This window comes from Bos javanicus, chromosome 2 (genome assembly GCF_032452875.1).
Source record: "Bos javanicus breed banteng chromosome 2, ARS-OSU_banteng_1.0, whole genome shotgun sequence".
In the NCBI taxonomy this organism is placed as follows: domain Eukaryota; kingdom Metazoa; phylum Chordata; class Mammalia; order Artiodactyla; family Bovidae; genus Bos; species Bos javanicus.
In genome coordinates, this window is record NC_083869.1 from 76,532,053 (window position 1) to 76,553,925 (window position 21,873).

The 21,873-nt window shown below is 40.0% G+C and overlaps 1 protein-coding gene across 1 annotated transcript in view; it reads left to right on the forward strand.

Moving 5' to 3' along the window:
• Nucleotides 1–21,873, forward strand: part of CNTNAP5 (contactin associated protein family member 5) — a 1,042,386-nt gene that overhangs the window by 558,609 nt on the left and 461,904 nt on the right. Inside the window, exon 8 of the mRNA XM_061440248.1 lies at nucleotides 5,540–5,804. Coding sequence (XP_061296232.1) covers nucleotides 5,540–5,804 — 265 coding nt within the window. The remainder of the gene's footprint in view (nucleotides 1–5,539; nucleotides 5,805–21,873) is intronic.

The following is a 21,873-nucleotide window of genomic DNA, read 5'->3' on the forward strand; positions in this document are numbered from 1 at the left end:
TCTCTCTCCTACTTGCCCTTGGACCTAACACTGGAGAACACAGCAGGGAGATGCTCTAAAAACAAAGAAATTTTTGACAGTTCAGGTGGCTGCCTGGATACAGGACAACAGAGGACAGTGGGAGGAGAATGTGGGGGAAGGGAGTGAAGGAGCATGGCCTGAAGTGACCCAGAGAAACCATCCAAAGACAATGCATTTCCAAGTTATACTGCTCCCTGGTGAGCAAAGTGTTGTTCCCCACACCTAGCCTTATTTTAACAGAATCTCTGGGGCGTTTATTTGAAGTTCTTGCCATCATCATCTTGCTCAGGACTTTGTGTGTCCCCTGAAGGCCTCTCAAGGGATTCTGGGTTCCCTGGTCTATTTACAGATAGTAAGGCCCATTATATGTTCAGTGGAATGAAGCAGCCTGGCCTCTCATCAGATGTGGGAGAACTGATCAAAGAAGGGGAAAATCTCAGTTCTTCTAGATCCCTGCTGTCATGAGGACCACCTTTCGTGGTTGTCTATCCACACAGAATACTTGCTACATGGTTTAGATGGAGCTAAACATTGTAAAATTGGATTTTTTTAAGTTTTTTTTTTTTTTAATTGAAGTATAGTTGATATGCAATGCTGTGTTAACTTCTGATGTACAGCAAAGTGATTCAGTTATGTGTGTGTATATGTGTGTGTATATATACACACATATATTCAGGTCAGTTTTCATTCCAATCACAAAGGAAAACAATGCCAAAAGATGTTCAAACTACTGCACAAGTGCACACATCTCACACTCTAGCAAAGTAATGCTCAAAATTCTCCAAACTAGGCTTCAACAGTACATGAACTGTGAACTTCCAGATGTTCAAGCTGTATTTAGAAAAGGCAGAGGAACCAGAGATCAAATTGTCAACATCCATTGGATCATAGAAAAAGCAAGAGAGTTCCAGAAAAACATCTACTTCTGCTTCATTGACTATGCTAAAGTTTTTGACTGTGTGGGTCACAACAAATGATAGAAAATTCTTTAAGACATAGGAATACCAGACTAATTTACCTGCCTCCTGAGAAATCTGTATGCAGGTAAAGAAGCAACAGTTAGAACTGGACATAGAACAGACTGGTTCCAAATTGAGAAAGGAGTATGTCAAGACTGTATATCATCACCTTGCTTATTTAACTTATATGCAGAGTACAACATGTGAAATGCTGGACTGGATGAAGCACAAACAAGAATCAATATTGCCGAGAAAAATATCAATAACCTCAGATATGCAGATAACACCACTCTTTTGGCAGAAAGTGAAGAGAAACTAAAGAGCCTCTTGATGAAAGTGAAAGAGTGAAAAAGCTGACTTAAAACTAAACATTCAAAAAATGAAGATCATGCCATCCAGTCCCATCACTTCATGGTAAATAGATGGGGAAACAATAGAAACAGTGACAGACCTTACTTTCTTGGGCTCCAAAATCACACTGTAGGTGGTGACTGCAAGCATGACATTAAAAGATGCTTGCTCCTTGGAAGAAAAGCTATCACAAACCTAGACAGCATGATGTAAACAGAGACATCACTTTGCCAACAAAGGTCCATCCAGTCAAAGTTATGGTTTTTCCAGTAGTCATGTATGGATGTGAGAATTGGACCATAGACAAAGCTGAGCACTGAAGAAATTATGCTTTTGATCTCTGGTGTTGGAGAAGACTCTTGAGAGTCCCATGGACCACAAAGAGATCAAACTAGTTAATCCTAAAGGAAATCAACCCTGAATATTTATTGAAAGGACTGATGCTGAAGCTGAAGCTCCAATACTTTGGCCACCTGATGGGAAGACAATCTGGCCACTGCAAAAGACCCTGATGCTGGGAAAGATCAAAGGCAGGAGGAGAAGGGGACGACAGAGGATGAGATGGTTGAATGACATCACTGACTCAATGGATATGAGTTTGAGCAAGCTCCGGGAGTTGGTGATGGACAGCAAAGCCTGGCGTGCTGTAGTCCATGGGGTTGCAAAAAGTCAGACACGACTGAGAGACTGAATTGAATTGAACTGAATTGATATATTTATACATACATATAGTTATACATGTGTGCATGCCAAGTCACTTCAGTCATGTCCGATTCTTTGCAATGATATAGACTAGCTCACTAGGATCCACTGTCCATGGGTTTCTCCAGGCAAGGATACTGGAGTGGGTTGCCATGCCCTCCTCCAGGGGATCTTCCTGACTCAGAGATGAAACCCATGTGTCTTAAGTCTCCTACATTGGCAGGCAGGTTGTTTTCCACTACAGCCACCTAGGAAGCCTCAGTTATACATATATACATTTTTAAAATATTCTTTTCTTTATGGCTTATTACAGGATATTGAATATAGTTCTCTGTGCTATACAGTAGTACCTTGTTATTTACCTATTAGTATATAATAGTTTGTATTTGCTAATACCAAACTTTCAATTGTCCCCCCTCTACCTCCTTCCCTCTTGCCACCCACAAGTCTGTTCTCTATGTCTGTGCATTTCAAGCATTGGATTCTAAGATAATGAGGAAGGGACATTTTACAAAGTTCTAAGCTTCTTGTCATCCTTTCCCCCTTCTACACAGCCTCAAACTTTGGGTGCAGCTTTGTTCTGGCAAATTGTTACCAGAGGTGATGCTTAACTCAGGAAAGGAAAAGGGGAAGAAAAGTTACTGCTGTCCTGCTGTCTCCCAGGGTCCCTGTGGGAGCATTCCTGACTGCTTGAAAAAGACAGCCTTGCCTCAGTTAATCTGCCATCAGTAGGAATATTTCATCTTGAAAGGAAATCAACCAGAATTCCAAAAAATGCAAATTAAAACAGCCATGGGATGTGAAAAGCAAGTTGGTAGATTTTTTTAAAAAGTGGTACCAAAGACACAGGAGGAAGTTCTTAGAGATGGCTGCCAGAAGCATCTGTGGCACACAAACATAGGTTTTTTTCCCCCATTGTCACTGGGAAGGAGGACTCTGGCTTTTGAATTGCCCAGCTACTCCAAACTCAATCTGTGTAGTTTTTTAAATGAATTTGGTGTCATTCTGTAAAATACATAAGATACACATGTGAGCACTTAACCTAATGCCAGGGACAGTATAAACTGTGGGCAATTTTTTTTGTTATTTTATTCTTTCAATTAATTTTTATTGGAGTACAGTTGATTTACAATGCTATGTTAGTTTCTACTACAGGCAAAGTGAATCACTATGAATATACATATATCCTCTCTTTGTAAAATTTTCTTCCCATTTAAGTCACCACAGAGCACTAAATAGAGTTTCCTGTATTACACAGTAGATTCTCATTGGTTATCTATTTTATACATAGTATCAATAGGGTATGTCTGTCAATACCAGTCTCCAAAATCATCCCAACCCCCTACCCGCCTTGATGTCCATATGTTTGTTCTCTATGTCTGCATCTCTGTTTCTGTTTTGCAAATAAGATTATCTATACCATTTTTCTAGATTCTACATATGTGTTAATATACATTATTTGTGCCAATTTCTTGATGGATGGATATAAGAGGCCTTTATTCTTTGACACGTCAGTTAACTTCTGGGAATCTAGCCTAAAGAGAACACATCTAAACAGCCACAACAAATGATCAATGCAAGAATATGCTTATGTTCCACTGATGATGAGTACATCAGTAGAAATCCATTATTGGTAGAAGTTTGTTTGGTAACTGCTATTTGTTTTCAGAAGTGCAGGACTATCACTAACAAGCATAATTGGGACCTAACGATGTTTTCCTGGATTAGGAGGTTGTTTGAGCTGAATGATTAGCCTGCTCTAGGACTAGAAGCTGTACTAGGTGTCTAACCTCACTACTTGACCACTTTAGTGGGAAGTTAAATTCAGGCAGCTAGGCAACCCAAGGCATTCCCTTTAGGAAATTCCTGCCATTTCCACCCCCTGAAGTGGTGCAGGCTACAGGAATGACTCTAAAAGTCAGAGTCAGCATCATTCAGAGGCCTTGAGAGATTTTTAGGGAATAAGATGTGTCTGTGACTAGAACGCACTTGTGGTTGCCAAGGGGAAGTTGGGTGGGGGTAAAGGTGGATTTGGAACTTGGGTTTAATGGATGCAAACTACTATATGTAGAATGAATAAACAACAAGACACTGTATAGCACAGTGAACTATATTCAATATCTTGTAATAAACTATAATGGAAAAAAATGAACTATATATCTATTTATTCATATATATGTATACATATACACACACACCCATGTGTAATGGAATCACTTTACTGTACAGTAGAAATTAATACAACATTGCAAATCAACTATACTTCAATAAAATACATTTTTCCCCCAAAAAAAGATGTGTCCATGACTGTGTAGAGGAGAATATTGTCTTACACTTACCTGAATAATATACTGACAGTATTGTAGAGATTAGTTTAGAATCTAAAAAAGACAAGTGGTAGTGGTGCTAAATGAGAAGTTGTTGGTTATAAAAATTCCGAATGGCTTTCATGTTGTAATAGCTATTCATAATCTAGAAGGTGCTCCAGGCTTTCTCCTTATTCATCTAGTAAAAGTGACTCAGCACATGGCTCAGCTGAGTGTATATATATCTATATACACACACACACACACACACACACACACACCCGTCTTTATTTTCCTGTAACTTCCTCAAATAAACTGACCTGTTTTCTCACACTTATGCGAAGAATAATCTTCTTCCTTCTTCTACTATATATATACACACTTAATACTCCCCACTTCTGGTCCTCTCATGCACCCCTCAAATCTTCATATTACTAAAAATACTCTTAATATGTTAAAAATATGGCCAATGTCATTTTACTGCTTCTGACTTTGTATGATAACTTTGGCAAGCATAAAAGGCTTTTAAACTCTACTTCTACTCATTTTTCTTGCCTCACCTCCTTCATAGCCCTGGCCCTCTCTGTCCCACTTCAAGTTCAGAAATGACTCACTTTTCAGGAATGCCATTTTGCTAATTTCTCCAAGCTTTTGCGAATACCATGCCACTTACTGAGAAGGCTGGCTGGACATTCGCTCCTGTCCTTCCCCACTTCCTTCCAGGAAAGCATCACCTTCATTATGAAACCTTTGCTCTTTTAGCTATTTCTTTTCCCAGGCTTCCCTGGGAGTTGGTGTCAGTGGCTTTCCACATTGTAACAAAATTTTCTCAAGTGCACCACTTTGAAAAGTATCCCAGGTCTTGGCATTAGCTGACTTGCAGTACATCATTACTCAGTGAACGAATGTTATTATTTTTATCTCTGGATCCCTAGAAACTTCTGATGTTTCCTATCCCTCCATTGCCCTAGGTCTTTGATGACTCTTTTTGCAGATAGCACTGTGATCCAGAAAATAGGAATGGAAAACTATCTTGTGGGTGTTTCTGAACAAAGCTAACATATTTTTCCCTTTAAGATCTTACTGCTGAATGTGGAATAATCCTGAAATTAAGGTCAGCTCTGGGTAATTGTTTATATCAGCTGTCAGATTGCAGAATAAAAAATGGCTTTTATATATTTGATTTTTATTGTTTTCCAGGGCAATGTCACTTTTTCCTGCTCTGAACCACAAATTGTTCCCATCACATTTGTCAACTCCAGCAGCAGTTATTTGCTGCTGCCTGGGACTCCCCAGATCGATGGGCTCTCAGTGAGTTTCCAGTTTCGAACCTGGAACAAGGATGGTCTCCTTTTGTCCACAAGGCTCTCTGAGGGCTCGGGGACCCTGCTGCTGAGTCTGGAGGATGGAACCCTGAGACTCGTGATTCAGAAAATGACAGAACGTGCAGCTGAAATCCTCACAGGTACTGTCTGCTGACAACTTCTAGATCACTTTCTTATTCAGCCAAGTCGACACATGTTTGAGATTCTGACCAAAACGTACAGGCTCTAGCTCCCAGGGATGTGGGATAATCAGTCTTCACAAACTTCAGGTTTGAAGATCCAACAGTTTTCTTATTCTTTAAAAAAAAATTATATTGTAGTATAGTTGATTTACAATGTTGTGTTAGTTTCAGGTTACACCAAAATTATTCAGTTATACATATACCATATACATATACATATATATATATATATGTATATATATATTCTTTTTCAGATCCTTTCCCTATCTAGGTTATTACAGAGTACGGAGTATAGTTACCTGGGCTATACTCTAGGTCCTTGATCATTATATATAGTAGTGTGCATCTGTTAATCCCAAACTCCTAATTTATCCCTCTCTCCTCCATACATTTTCCCTTTGGTAACCATGTTTGTTTTCCAAGTCTATAAGTCTGTTTTTGTTTTGTAGATTTTTACATTTGTGTCATATTTCAGATTCCACATATAAGTGATATCATATGATATTTTCTTTGTTTGACTTACTTCACTTCATATGATCACTTAATCTTTATCTATGAAGATTGGAAAGCACTTCCTTTTACAGCAGGATAAATTAGGCCCTAATGTATGGCAATATGGAACAGAGGTATGAACCATACCCTGGCTCTTCTATCTGCCTTTCCTTTAACATGGAGCTATGAAATTTTCTCCCTCCTTCTCCACTTGTTATATTACTGTCCTTCCAGAAACAGCATGTTCACTTAGTGACAAGTACTTACAGAGGTCAGACTTACATGCAGGCATTGGATTGGAGGCTAAGGCAGGCGGCTAGGTCAATGAATCCTCTGAGAAGCCCTCCTGGCTCTACAGTTCGAATCAAACCCCCTCTTCTGGGCCAAAATCCCTCCCAGATTACATGATATTGCATCTTTCTTTAATTTAAATATCTTTCTTTCGCCACTGGACTGTGAGCTCTGTCATCCAAACAAATTAGAGAAATATGAGTTAGGGAGCAAAAGACATAATTTAATAGTTAAGATCAGGTCAGACTATGGGAAATCTTCAGAGTCAATGGATGAACAAAAAACCCACGGAACCTCTGTAAATGACAGAAGTTTGGGTCTGCAAGTCAATCAGGAGGGTCCACAGGTGCCTCTTCCCTTTATCAGTCTGTGGCCCTAGATTAAGTTCCTAACTTTGTCTCCCATGTAAGAGTGTATTAGGTACCTATAGCTGCATAACAAATTATGCCAACATGTAGTGATTGAAAACAGCATGTGCTATGTCTCAGTTTCTAAGAGTCAGGAATCCAGAGGCCCCCTGACTGGGTAGTTCTGGTTACAATCAGCTTGTTAATAGGGGCAACGGTCATCTCAAGTTTCAACCAGGGTTAATTCTGCTTGCAGGCTAACACACATGGCTGTTGAAAGGCCTCAGAAGATTCAAACTTATCCCCATGGCCTCTCCAGAAGGCTGCCTCACTGATAGGGCAGTACTCTTAATCTAGAGTGAGTGACTTTGGAGAGAGTGAGAAAGAATCCTCAGGACAATGCCATGGTGTTCGTGTATCTCATAGCAAGAGTAGCATCCCATCATTTTCAACATATTCTGCTCATTAGAAAAGAAAATAAATCTAACCCTTGCTCAAGTCAAGGGGATTATACAAATGTTTACACAGCAGGAGTCATGGGTTATTGGGACCATCTTAGCATCTACCTGTAATAGGAGATGGAAAAAAAAAATCTTTATATTACAAGACAGTGATGGTGATTGAAAATGAAAGTGTTAGCTATTCAGTTGTGTCCAACTTTTTACAGCTCATGGACTGTAGCCTGCCAGGCTCCTCTGTCCATGGAATTCCCCAGGCAAGAATACTGGAGTGGGTAGCCATTCCGTTCTCCAGGGAATCTTCCTGACTCAGGCATCAAACCTGGGTCTCCTGCATTGCGACTCTTTACCATCTAAAGCACCATGAGATTAAATGGATCAAACCTTTGACACAGTGCTGAGAAGCTATTTAGCAAGTTTCTCTTTCTTCCACACCAACTCAGGATCTCTGGTGAAAATAAGCCTCACTCCTCAGAGTCATAAAAACTGAGTGAATTTGCACACTCCTGGGACTTTTATAAAATTTCCAAGATTTCCAGTCATGGAAGGTGAGTTAATCTCTTAGAAACATACCAGTTTTCATGTATAGAGTTAGAAAATTTAAACCTCAATCCTTATGTGAAGAAGAAAAATGGTGAGCTGGCACTGGGCTTTTTCTCTTTAATTGGTGAGATGGTTGAGTGCAGAGACTTGTATGCCTCAGGTCAAAATACAGTTTTAATAAAGTACAGGCCCCAGTGGCACTTTACTCTAAAGCATTCAGGTGTTACCTGTATTATTAAGCATGTGTCAGTCCATTAAAATGTGTTTATGACTGAGAGACAGGCTGGTAAAAGCTGCCCCATTACCCAGCTACACAGGGAGAAAAAGAAAATCATCGGGTATTTTTTACCTGCCTCTCAAAAGGATCAGACAAGGAAAAGAAAGTTTTAAAAACATTCTGATGTCTATCTCAGAAAACTTGCTTGCTTCTTTCCCCAAGAATTTCCTGAATTTTGGAAATTATGAATTTCTTTCATTTTTCTTTGAAATGGATCAAGGCTTTTTGTCTCCTGGTGTTTTTCTATCCCAGGTAAAAGACAGATAAACAAGTAAACAAAAAAAGCAAAAGAACAAAACCGGTTTTTTCCTCCCTTACATTTCTGAGGAAACTTGTTTTCCAAGTACTTGAGATCATATTGGCTTTGTAAGAAGTGAAAAGCTCATGTGAGAAATTAGAAAATAATAACTGTTGTTCTGAAAGTTTTTGAGGGCCCTTGGGACTACCCTTGACACATGGTACTCCATGGAAATTAGAAACTAGCACCACATTTTATTAGTTGAACAAGGAATCCAGATATTTAAAGATCTACTTGAGATTAGTTCAGGTATTTCTAATGTCCTGAATCTAAAAGAAAGGATGACCCCACAGAAAGGGCAGATCATGGATGCCTGGCACATTCACTACTATTACCAGAGCTTCATATAGTGTGCAAGCTTTGGGGAGGCAGATTATTTCGTGCATTTTTGCATTGAAGATCAGGAAGAGAAGTCCAAACTAAGTCATTCTCAAAATAGAAGGGTTCTGAATTTATTTGTTAGGAATTAAGTTTCAGGAAGATGAAGGACAGTAGTACAATCCCTCCATTGTATTCTACTTTGATTTCTATTTTTGTCATCTTCTTTCTTGAAAGCTTTGTGCGTGTGGATATGAGGAAGAGTCAAGGGCACCCTTTCACTGTAAGTGATGTGACACTTACATCAACAAACACTGTGATGTTGACACTAGAATCAACAAACACTGTGGATCTCTTGCAGGTCAGGCATTATGCTAGGACCTTATCATATAATACTACAGAAAAAAACAAAAAACTCATGAAACATATGAAGTGATTCTTATTTTACCAACATGCATAAGAGAAAATTGAGAGTCAGAAATTAAGCTCCCTTGACCAAGAAGGTGTTCAAGCTCAGGCTTTTCCTTTGCACTCCTAGGTCCACAGTTTTCACACTGTGTCTTGCTGACTCTTACATTGATTTTTGATATTCTCAGTTGCTTGAAAGTGAAAGATGCTCAGTTGTGTCCGACTCTTTGTGACCCCTTGGACTTATAGTCCACAGAATTCTCCAGGCCAAAATACTGGAGTGGGTAGCTTTTCCCTTCTCCAGGGAAAGAAGGAAGATCCTTCCCAACCCAGGGATTGGACCCAGGTCTCCCACATTGCAGGAGATTCTTTACCAACTGAACTATCAGGGAAGCCCAATACCAGTTGCTTAAAGAATTCAAATATAAAGAAACTCTGCTTTAGCTGAAAGATGAAATGACAATAGGCTGTTAAAGAAAGTAGGCTGCATAGGATCTAAAGTTGGCTTTTCCCAAAACATTTTACTTGGTGGCCCCATCAATAGACAGATTTGGGAATTAGATGGGTTGAGAACAGATGATGAATCCACTGTCTTTGTAGACTTTAGCTGACATTGCCTGTATACAATTATAATGTAAGTTATGCATACCTAACACACATGTATGCTACTGTTCATTGAATATATGGGACATAATTTTCTCAGACCTTTTTAAATGCTCAGTGATGATTCCTTAGTAAAATTATCACATAATTTTATGTACATCACATAAGTACAAAGGGAACTGGGCTTTCCAGGAGGTGCACTGGTAAAGAATTCGGCTATCAGTGCAAGAGACGTGGGTTGATCCCTGGGTCAGGAAGATCCCCTGAGTAGGAAATGGCAACCCACTCTAGGATTCTTACCCAGAAAATTCCATAGACAGAGGAGTCTGGCAGGCCACAGTCCATGGGATCGCTAAGAGTTGGACATGACCGAGAACACACGTATGCACGAAGGGCACTAAGTAAGAGCCTGGATGCTTCCAGAGACTTTGCCATGCACAGGACAGTTTACCCATATTCGTGCCACCTCTGCATTGCAAACCCCAGCTGGAAATCTGAAGGCTGAATGGGAATGGAGAGGAAGCTTTCCAGGAGCCCTGCTGCCAGATGAGGAGCATCATCTCCCCCTTTAAGAATCAGAGCAGTCAATCGTGCAAATCTTAAATAAATACACACCTGGATCTCCTCCTTTATGCATTTAAAACCCTAGTTCCTCATCACTTCTCCCCAGGAACCGCATGTCTTGGGGACCACTTTCTCAGGTCACACCTGCTCCTGAAATGATTGACAACAGATTCTATTTTTGAATGGAGGATGGCTGCCATTTTAAAAGACTGTTAAAAATATGCTTAGGATGTAGATGTTATTGTCCAGACTAATCCGGATGACTAAGAACAGGAACTTGTGTAAAAGTAAAGGAGAGCACTTGGCTTGGTCAAACAGAGTGTTTTGAATTGCAAGTGAAACATTAAGTCTTCTGAAGAAAAGTTGGCACCATTATAATTATTCTGCAAGTGGCCTGCCATTTCAATGTTATTTTTCTTGTGCTGATGGGAGAAGAATGCGGAATAAGAATAGGAAGAAAGAGATCTGGGGGCTTCAGTCCTGAAAATTGGAAGTATGTTTTTTTTCTGCTCTAAAGTGAGGTCGCTCAGTCGTGTCTGATTCTTTGCGACCCCGTGGACCGTAGCCCGCCAGGCTCCTCTGTCGATGGGATTCTCCAGATAAGAATACTGGAGTGGGCTGCCATTTCCTTCTCCAGGGGATCTTCCCAACCCAGGGATCGAACCCAGGTCTCCTGCATTGCAGGCAGACGCTTTATCCTCTGAGCCACCACCCCTCAAAACATCAATTTCCCACCGAAAAGCTAGTCTGGGCAAAGTCCTTGAACTCAGGCCTTAGCATCCAGGACAACAACCTCACTGTGTTCTGCATAGATGCAGAATCTGAGTTTTATTCTGTTAGACTACACTGTACTTTGTAGCTGAAGGAGAGAACTGGTCTAGAATTAAGTTCCTTCTAAACTTTCATGAGTTCCTAAAGCAAAACAGGAGGTCAACAATGTCTTCAAGGAAATCATCAACTCCAGAGTCTTCTTTTGACAATGAATAAGTGCCCTTAATTACATGTATTCAGCAGGACCAATCTCCCTGCCAAAGATCACTTTTCTCAACTCCTCATTTTGTGGTGCATTTTGGGGAGGAAGAATGGTAAACTGGGCTTCTTTCATACAGTGATTTTTGTGAATGAAATGCTTGAATATCCAAGAAAAGTCCTGCATGTTTTTCTTTGTGATCCATATAGAATTAGGTGCCAAGGATCTAAATCTGAGAAGTTGTGTTTTGTTTTGTCTTATTAACCATCTTTAATTCACACTAGGATACTCTATATGTGTCAAAGTTATCAGGATATGTAGGACTTTCAAACAATGTTAGTAGAGAAAGAGTTGTATATACCAGACCTACTGATTGTGAAGAGAAAACAAGACAGTCATAATAAGGGTCTTTTAATGTGAGATAGACTTGACTCAGAGGTTAAAGCATCTGCCTCTGATGCGGGAGACCTGGGTTCAATCCTTGGGTTGGGAAGATCCCCTGGAGAAGGAAATGGCAACCCACTGCAGTATTCTTGCCTGGAGAATCCCAGGGACGGAGGAGCCTGGCAGGCTACAGTCCATGGGGTCACAAAGAGTTGGACACAACTGAACAGCTTCACCTCACCTCACCTCAGACTTTGTCACAGATGAAAATTTTTATGTTTGCTTCACTGCAGAAAATAGAACACACCCCAGTAAGGCCAAATGGCAGAGAGACTGTCTAATGGCTTTTCATTAGAGAATATTCTATCCAGAGCACATAGCCACACAGTCTACTGCTCTGATGTACTAGAGGCATCAAACCCAGGGTGGAATTTTCAGTAGTAAGAAATGAGTCTCCGCGCAATTGAACAGAACCCAGAAGATGGGAGAGGGAATTTTCAGACAGATCTAACCTGGCAGTAGGGACCTGCAAAACGATTATAAGCAGGAAAGACAGAAGGAGAAAACCAATCACAGGGAACAGGACAGAATCCCTAGGCCAAAAGACACATGATGAGCAAAGATCCGGAAATCAAACAGATGCTACAAAAATGCTTTCAGTGGAGGCAGATGGCTTGCTGGAGAGACAATTTCAGGTCATTCCACTGAATCCTTACATACAAGTAATAGTGTTCAGCATCCTCAACCACCTTACATTTTCCAGTAGACACCAGGCATTCCAGAATTACTAATTATGAAACAATTCCTTCTAATCAGTCATTAATTTTCTATATTTAGAAGAATGTTGGGGCTGACTTGTTCTTTCTATAGCTGAACATGGGATGAAATTTTAATGGCATAGCCTTTGATCCACAACCATCATGGATATTATTGGATGATTATTTAACATTGCCTTTATTTAAATAAATCCTCCTACAGCTGTGGTCCACATCATTTCACTTATTCTTTTAAAATTTATATCAATTGATATTTTTTAAATAAACCTTCCTAAAGCCAACCAACTGCCCCATTATCTAGTCTTCTGGTTATTTTCTTTTGTAGCTTTGGCCTAAATATGTATTAGTTTGCTAGGATTGTCATAACAAAATACCATGGATTAGAAGACCTATCGGCTTCCTCAGTTGCTCAGTAGTAAACAATCTGCCTACAAGGCAGGAGATGCAGGAGATGCCGGTTCTATCCCCAGGTTGGGAGATCCCCTGAAGGAGGAAATGGTAACACACTCCAGTATTCTTGCCAGGAAAATCCCATGGATAGAGAAGCCCGATGGGCCCCAGTCCGTAGAATCACAAAGTCAGACTCACTCTGTAGGAGACCTATCAGAAATTTCCTTTCTTCCAGTTGTTGAGGCTAGAAGTTTAAGGCGTGGTCAGGGCTGGTTTCTTCTTGGTTTGCAGAGGCTGCTTTCTCCCTGTGTCCTCACATAATCTTCTCTCTCTGTGCCCATCTGTGTCCTAATGCCTTTCGCTTGTGAGGGCACAAGTCATATTGGCTATGGGCCTACTCATAAGACTTTATTTTACCTTTATTACTTCTTTCAGAATCTTATCTCTAAATACAGACACATTCTCAGGTATGGGGAGAGGGCTAAGACTTCAACATATGGATTTGGGGGGGTGCACAACTCAGCCCAATAGAAGGTGTATTATCAGACATAGAGACCAGATTGTTATTGCTAAGAGGGATGAGGGGTGGGGGAGGGATGGATTGGGAATTTGGGATTAGCAGATGCAAACTATTGTACAGTAAATTCTCAATGTGAACCTTCAAATTGTCAACTTTCAAAGATGAGAACAGTATGCCAATTATCATACTGTATTACTGTACTTTTCAAGGTACTGTACTATAAGATTAAAATTAATTTCTTTATTTTTCTGTTTGTTTTATATGCTATTTGTATTTTAAAGTATTATAAACCTATTACGGTGCAGTACTATATAGCCAAATGTGTTATGTGGGTACCTATGGTTACTTTGACTTATAAACAAATTGGACTTATGAATGTGCTCTCAGAACAGAACTCATTCATACGTATGGGACTTACCTGTATGTAGAATGGATCAACAACAGTGTCTTACTATGTAGGATAGTATTCTCTATTCAGTATCCTGTGATAAACCATAATGGAAAAAGAATATGAAAAGAATGTGTATAGGTGTATAACTGAATCACTTTGCTGTATAGCAGAAACTACCACAATATTTTAAATAAACTATACTTCAATAAGATAATTTATGAAAAATATATTAATCATGTGTACAGGCATGCGTGTGTGCAGTTGTATCCAACTCTTTGCAACCCTATGGACTGTAGCCCGCCAGGTGCCTCTGTCTATAGAATTCTTTAGGAAAGAACACTGGAGTGGGTTGCCATTTCCTACTCCAAAGGATCTTCCTCACTCAGTGATCAAACCTGCATCCCCTGTGTCTCTTGCACTGGCAGGAGGATTCTTTACCACTGAGCCACCTGGGAACCCTGTATTAATCATATATCTCTACAATTGGTTTCTCAATGTTCTTGTCACCATGGAATGTAAGGATTCATGGGAACAACATCACTGCCTGCCTTGCTCACCACTATTTGCCCAAGGCCTAGTCTAACACCTTGTTTATAATAGGTCTTCCGTAACTATTTGTCTTATGTATAAGCAAGCATCTGAATAAATGAACTACTGGAAATGACCTCCAAAACATTTCTGAAGGATCTCATTTTAACATTGGAAAAAGAGTTCACAATGGTTTTTAACCAACATCCATGCTGCAACAGTTCTAGATAGAGGCCAGTGGGGCTCCCAGAGGTGGGAGATGGCAGGGAGAGCTGTGTCATGAAGGTTGAAAGTGCTCACCCTATTGATGCTTATGACCAGATGGTTGTAATCTGCAGCCCTGGAGTTTGCAGAGCATTCCCCAATATTGTCCTTTTTCATAGAATATGTTTATATCACCACCATCTGTACATCAAGTAAACATGATGACTTTGTGAACCTCATCCTCTGCTTCAATTAAGCTGTCATTAATGCCTGTGTTTTAGCTAAGATAATGTTGAGAAAATCCCATTGGTAAGGACAAACAAATATTAGTAGATAGCCACAGGGCCATGGCTGTCTCAACAAGCTGTCTGACGGAGCCCATAGTTCAAGTTTCAGAAAACAAGCATATGATGAGGCACTCCACTTTATGTGAACTGAGACATGCCATTGCCTTAGCCTCAAGATATCAAGCAGAGGTTGGGAATATTTACTAAAGGAGTGATCTGGTGGGCCTCCATAGCTTTTTAAAGTCTCAGTAATAATGGCAGAAATATTTTATTTCTTAGCTTACTCTACATTCTTCTTCAGCTTGCTCCAACGGGAAACAGGGAACTAGATTTGTCTAATAGGGAAATATCTCATAGTCAAAACTGTTGTCATTTTCTTTAGTCTTTCATGTTTTATACTTTAATAATTCTCTCATATAATTCACTTTGCCTCCACCTGTTACTGAATGCATGTTCCTGTGTCTGATGCACAATGAGGCCAAACAATACCAGAATGTTGGAGTTTGGAGCAGAGAAAGTTTTACTGTAGGCCCAAACAAGGAGAACAGGTGGCTCGTGTCCCACAAAGCTTCAAACTCCTGGAAAGGTTTCAGCAAACCATTGTTTTAAGGCCAAGTGACGGAGGGGCATGGTTGGTTGTTACAAACTTCTTGGTGTCGGAATCCATTGCTTTTACAGCTAGCCACATAGGCCAGGTCATGATGTTCCTGTAAACCTCCACCAGCACAGTTGTTTTTCTCTGTGCTACAACTTTTTATCTCTGTGAGTGGAAAGGTATCATGCCTTAAAGGTCAAAACCTTGAGACTGGACCATCCTGTATATTTCAGGCTATAGGCAATATTCTTAACTCAAAATAAAAGCAATAGAATTCAATGGTTAAAGTAAAAGAAGCAGATCTAGTATGGAGTCAGATTTGTTCTTCCCTATTACACAGTTTAATTCAGGAAGCTTTTGTAGCATCTGTGCTCTGCTGGTACTGTACTCAATTCTGAGGATGGAGGGCTGCTGCTGCTGCTAAGTCACTCCAGTCGTGTCTGACTCTGTGCAACCCCATAGACGACAGCCCACCAGGCTCCCCAGTCCCTGGGATTCTCCAGGCAAGAATACTGGAGTGGGTTGCCATTTCCTTCTCCAATGCATGAAAGTGAAAAGTGAGAGTGAAGTCACTCAGTCATGTCTGACTCTTCGAGACCCCATAGATTGCATCCTACCAGGCTCCTCTGTCCATGGGATTTTCCAGGCAAGAAAACTAGAGTGGGTTGCCATTTCCTTCTCCAGAGGATGGAGGGATTGGCTTCCAAAAGCTCATAGGTGCTGTTGAAAGGGACAGTATAGAGCACTGATTATGCAATTGGACAGATGCTTAGGACACAGTAGGAGCATAAGAGAAGAGGGACCAGGAAGGCTGAGAAAGTGAAGGCTTCCTAGAGGCAAGGAAAACATAGCTCGATTTTGAAGAATGAACAGAATTTCATTAAATAAATAAGGAAGGGAAGGATGTGCCAATAAGAGGAGAGAAATAGGAGGAGATCTGGATGTCTAAGACTCCACAGGTGGCTCAGTCACAGATACAAAGAAGCACAGGCAAAATATGAACCATAATTTTGGTCAGGGATCCAAAGTTTGGCTGTCTCCTAAAGGTGACAGGGAGGAGCTCCTCCTCCTGACAGGGAGGAGCTGTATCTGGCTGTGGAGCTGACCTTCATTTTTATTGTGTAGACTTTGGAACCAAGCATTCAAGTCTCTTCTAGAGACACTGTATCTTCACCATCAACTATGAACATATCACAGTTTTTATCTGATTCCAGTGTATGTCAAACCCAGCTGTTCTCCTTCCAGATGCTGACCAAAGGTTCTGAGGATCCAGGTTATCTTAACACATGAGCCAGCCTTTCACAACTAGGAAAGGTTTAACCTATGATTTATCATCCAGGTGCCAGGAGGGCCCAGCTGCTGACACTTGGCAGTGGAGATTCAGCTAGTCTGACACTCAATCAATCAAGTAACGTTTGGAGAGGGCAGGATGTTGCTCTGTTGATACCTGTTGATACCGAGGGGAATACCAAATCACCATGCAGACTCTGACCCTCAGGAACTTTGAACACCATCAAGGAGATAACACTTACAGAGATGGATTGTTAATTAATAGTACAAGGCAGTAAATAATATGAACTAAATGAATAGATCAGACAGTGGATATTTTTAGAATCCAAAAGAAGAAATCTCTATGTACAGATCTTGCCTAGGAAAACTTTCTTTTTTCATTTCCTGGTGTATTAACTTACTGTTTCAACCATTCAGTTCTTTTTAGGCGTCCTGTACTATGCTGCTGCTACTGCTGCTGCTGCTAAGTCACTTCAGTTGTGTCCAAGTCTGTGCTAGGTGACTGCAATAGGAAGTTAAAAAAAAAAAAAAAAAGCTTCCTGCTCCTAGAGTTAAGGAGAGGAAGTACTAGGACAAAAACTGGGCATTGGAGGATAGTAAGGTGAATTTGAATAGTCAGAGAGCTGGGAGAATAGCATATGGGTGAGGTGGAGGGTGGAGGAAAAGTACGTTAGTTTAGTGCATTCACTAGAAGCATAATGAGTACACTAGCCCAGTTAGAGTAATAAATTTGTGTAGGCGTACTGAGAAATAAGATGGCAAAGACCGATGGGGACCAGATTACAGAGGCATCAAGCATCAAGACAAGTATTTGACTTTCATTCACTGGGCTCTATTGACACACTGGAGGGATTTTTGCTGTAAGTTTTAATAATAACCTTGCTCTTCCAATACTTCAATCTAGCAAGTTGTCTTGTACCAGAAAGAGATCAGGGGCTGGGAGAAAGAGGGAACCCATCAGAAAGATTCCCAGCTCCCTGATAGGGGATGAAATCAAAGTTGGAGAGGAAATTTGAAGAAATATGTGAATTTAATTCACCATATGAAGGAAAGGGTTAATAGAATTTGATAATTGATGGATAAATGGTATTCAAGAAAAAGAGGACAGAGGACCTAAACTGTGGCATAATGGTGCTAATAATTAGAATATGCTCTTTTATGATGTGATTGACATTTTAAGACTGCCTTATTCAATTATTTAGATATTCCCCACTTTGTTCTCTCAAACACTGAAATTACCTTTGAATTGTTAAGTAAAGGTTGGTATGAAAGGATGTAGAAAAACAGCTGAATTGAGTTTTCTGGGGAAGATAAACCCTAGAAACTTCTCAGTCAAGCCAGGCAGTTGTGTCTTTGTTTTACAGATGAAGAAGGAGTTGAGAGAGATTAAGAAATCTGTCTAGATTGTTAGAAATTATAAGTGGCAGGGCCTTGAGCAAGGGTCACAGGTGAATAAATGAAATGGGGAGATCTGTAATAGGTTATTTCCAGGATTGGAAATAGAGTCTTCAGGACTGTGCTCTGGCCTGGACTGTAGCTCTGTGTATCCCAGTGTGGCTGTATGGCTGATGGTTAGAGATGCTGGGACAGACACCTGACTTCAAAGGTTCTGTCTTCAATCCGTAAAGAGAGACCCTGAAATCAGATGAAGGCTGAAATGCAAAGACCTGTTAGGAACTGGACTGAGAATGAGAGAAGAAAAGGGAACGAAACAGAAATCAAGTGCTTGCTTTCTGAGACTCTGCAACCTCAAGTTATTCCTTGAAACCAGTGATTCTCAACCAAGGGAAATTTTCCAGTCCCATCCATCCTGACCTCCCATTCCCACATTTTCAGGCAGGGGACTTCTGGCAGTGTCTGGTGATGATTTTGTTTTTGTTTTTGTTTGTTTTTTAAAGCACAAACTTAATTTATAGTCTTTCAGCATGGCCAAATAATGTGCTAAGTATATTCCCTGGTGGCTCGGACAGTAAAGAATCTGCCTGCAATACAGGAGACCTGGGTTCGATCCCTGGGTCAGGAAGATCCCCTGGAGAGGGGAATGGCTACCTACCCACTCCAATATTCTTGCCTGGAGAGTTCCATGGACAGAGGATCCTGCAGGTGGGCTATAGTCTATGGGGTTGAAAAGAGTTAGACACAACTGAGCTACTAACACACAAGAATATTCATATACATTTATCATTTTATTTTTGTAAAACTCTGAGTTTGGTGGTGTTATTCTTTTTTCCCTTTATTCATTTTTAATTGCAGTATAGGTAATTTACAACGTGGTGTTAATTTTAGGTATACAGCAAAGTTACATATAGTATACATATACACACACACACACATATATATATATATTCTTTTTCAGATTGTTCTCCATTACAGGTTATTGCAGGATATTGAATATAGTTCCCTGTGTCTGCTATATAGCAGGTGCTTGTTGGTTCTCTTTTTATATATCATAGTGTATATGTGTTAATCCTTATCTCCTAGAGGAAATCATAGGCAGAACATTTTTTGACACAAATTGCAGTAATGTTTTTTGGATCCATCTCCTAGAGTGATGAAAATGAATGCAAAAATAAGCAAATGGGACCTAATTAAACTTAAAAGCTTTTGTACAGCAGAGGAAACCATAAACAAAATGAAAAGACAACCTACAGAATGGGAGAAAATATTTGTGACAGAGAAGGGGTTAATTTCTAAAATATACAAACAGCTTATATAACTCCATGTCTGATGATGCTGATGATGTTTTTGGTGCTGGGGATGGGGGCATCCCGGGAGTCAGGGATGCTGCTAAACATCCTATAGAAAAGTATAGTCCAGGACACCACACCCCCAACAAATAATTATCCAGTCCCAAATTTGAGAAATTCTACTCCCTCCCAAGGCAAAAGCTTACTGCTAAACAAAAAGATTCAGGCTGTGGCAATACTTCTTAGCCACCTGAGTCTCAGTCTTAATAAGTGTGAACTATAAATTGTTGTGAAGGTCTCATTATAAAAAGGTATTAAAAAACACACAAGAATGCTTGGTAATGATATTTATCTAGAAAAATAAAATCAAAGTAGAAAAGGTCCAAGGTCAGATCTAAGTGGACATTTTGAGAGACGAAAGTTGAGTTGTGCTTTAATTCAATAGAAACTTGAAGTTTCATGAAAGGACAGAACTAAAGTGTGAACTCAGTCTTGTCAAAGGGAAGGTTGCCTTGTGAGAACAGAAGTGGTGCAGTTACTTAGGAAACATTGAAACAGTTCCTCAAAAGGTTACATATGGAGATACCATATATGACTCAGCAATCCCGCTCCCAGGTGCACACCTAAGAGAATTAAAGACTTAAGTCCTCAAAGAAATCTGTGCAGGAATGTTCATAGCGGCATTATTCATAATATCAGCAAAGTGCAAGTGACTCAAATGTCCATCACCTGGCAAAAGGATAAACAAAATGTGGTTTGTCCACACAATGCAACAACATTCAGCCATATAGGTAGGTAGATAGACTGATACAGATAGATGGATACAAGCTGCTACCTAGAATGAACCCTGAAAACATTATGTGACGCAAAAGAAGCCAGTACAAAAGGGAACATAACATATTATTTCATTTATAGGAAATCTCCGCAGGCAAGTCCATAGAGACAGAAAGCAGATTATTGGTTGGCACAGCTGGAGGTGGGGGATTCAGGCAATTGGAGACTGATAGCTAAGGTTACAGCATTTCTTTGAGGGCTCCAAACATTTTAAAATTAATTATAATGGCAGCCTAACTCTGTGACTATACTAAAAACACTGAACTGTACTTTTTACACAGATAGATTGTATAGTCTGTGAGTTTTATCTCAATAAAGCTGTTTCAAAAATATAACTAAATAAAAGCAAAGTTAAATTCCACAGCAGAAAATAGAGGTAGAGGTAATTGGCCATCAGAATGATTCCTGGAGCAAAGCAGGGTTTGCTTTGGAGTGTGGAGAGCAGAAAGCACTCAACCTGGGTGCCTGACAGCTCAGCCTGGGTGCCCGACCCCTGCGTTTGAATTCTGGGTCTACCCCCACAGTAGCCATATGAGCCTGGACAGCCTCTCCAATTTTGTTTAACCTTGTGTAACATGAGGGCCCTAAAACTTGGCCTCTGGGAACACTGTGCAAATTAGGAATTACATATTCAAAGTGCCTGGCTCATTGTACATATTCAGTACTGGTAGTGTGTATTGTTAGCTGTTTTTACAATTGGGCCGTGTCTCACATTTCATCTGCAAGTTTGGTTGCAAGGATGGAAAGTGTCTATTTTTATATTTTTTTATGAAGAAAACCTTCTAAACCTCTTTAATGCTCTCTGTGAAAGACCTTTTATACCATTGCCTTAGGCTGGATTCTGGAACTAGGAAGCAGTTACTTTAAGTAATGAGAGGTGGGGGGATGTAGAGGGAGAAGTGGAAAAGAATGAAAACATTTCCTATCCTTTATCTCAGCCTGAACAGTTTGATAATATTAAAAAATAATTACAAATGTTGCACAAGTTTTTTAGAAACTTCACAAATTCTAGGACTTTACATAAGAGAAAAGAATGTGTGATTCTCGCATTTAAGCTAGTTCCAGTGTTTTCTCTTTGTTGTCATTTTTTTTAAATTTTATTTTATTTTAAAACTTTACATAATTGTATTAGTTTTGCCAAATATCAAAATGAATCCGCTACAGGTATACATGTATTCCCCATCCTGAACTCTCCTCCCTCCTCCCTCCCCATACCATTCCTCTGGGTCGTCCCAGTGCACCAGCCCCAAGCATCCAGTATCGTGCATCGAACCTGGACTGGCAACTCGTTTCTTACATGGTATTTTACATGTTTAAATGTCATTCTCCCAAATCTTCCCACCCTCTCCCTCTCCCACAGAGTCCATAAGACTGTTGTATACATCAGTGTCTCTTTTGCTGTCTCGTACACCGGGTTATTGTTACCATCTTTCTAAATTCCATATATATGCGTTAGTATACTGTATTGGTGTTTTTCCTTCTGGCTTACTTCACTCTGTATAATAGGCTCCAGTTTCATCCACCTCATTAGAACTGATTCAAATGTATTCTTTTTAATGGCTGAGTAATACT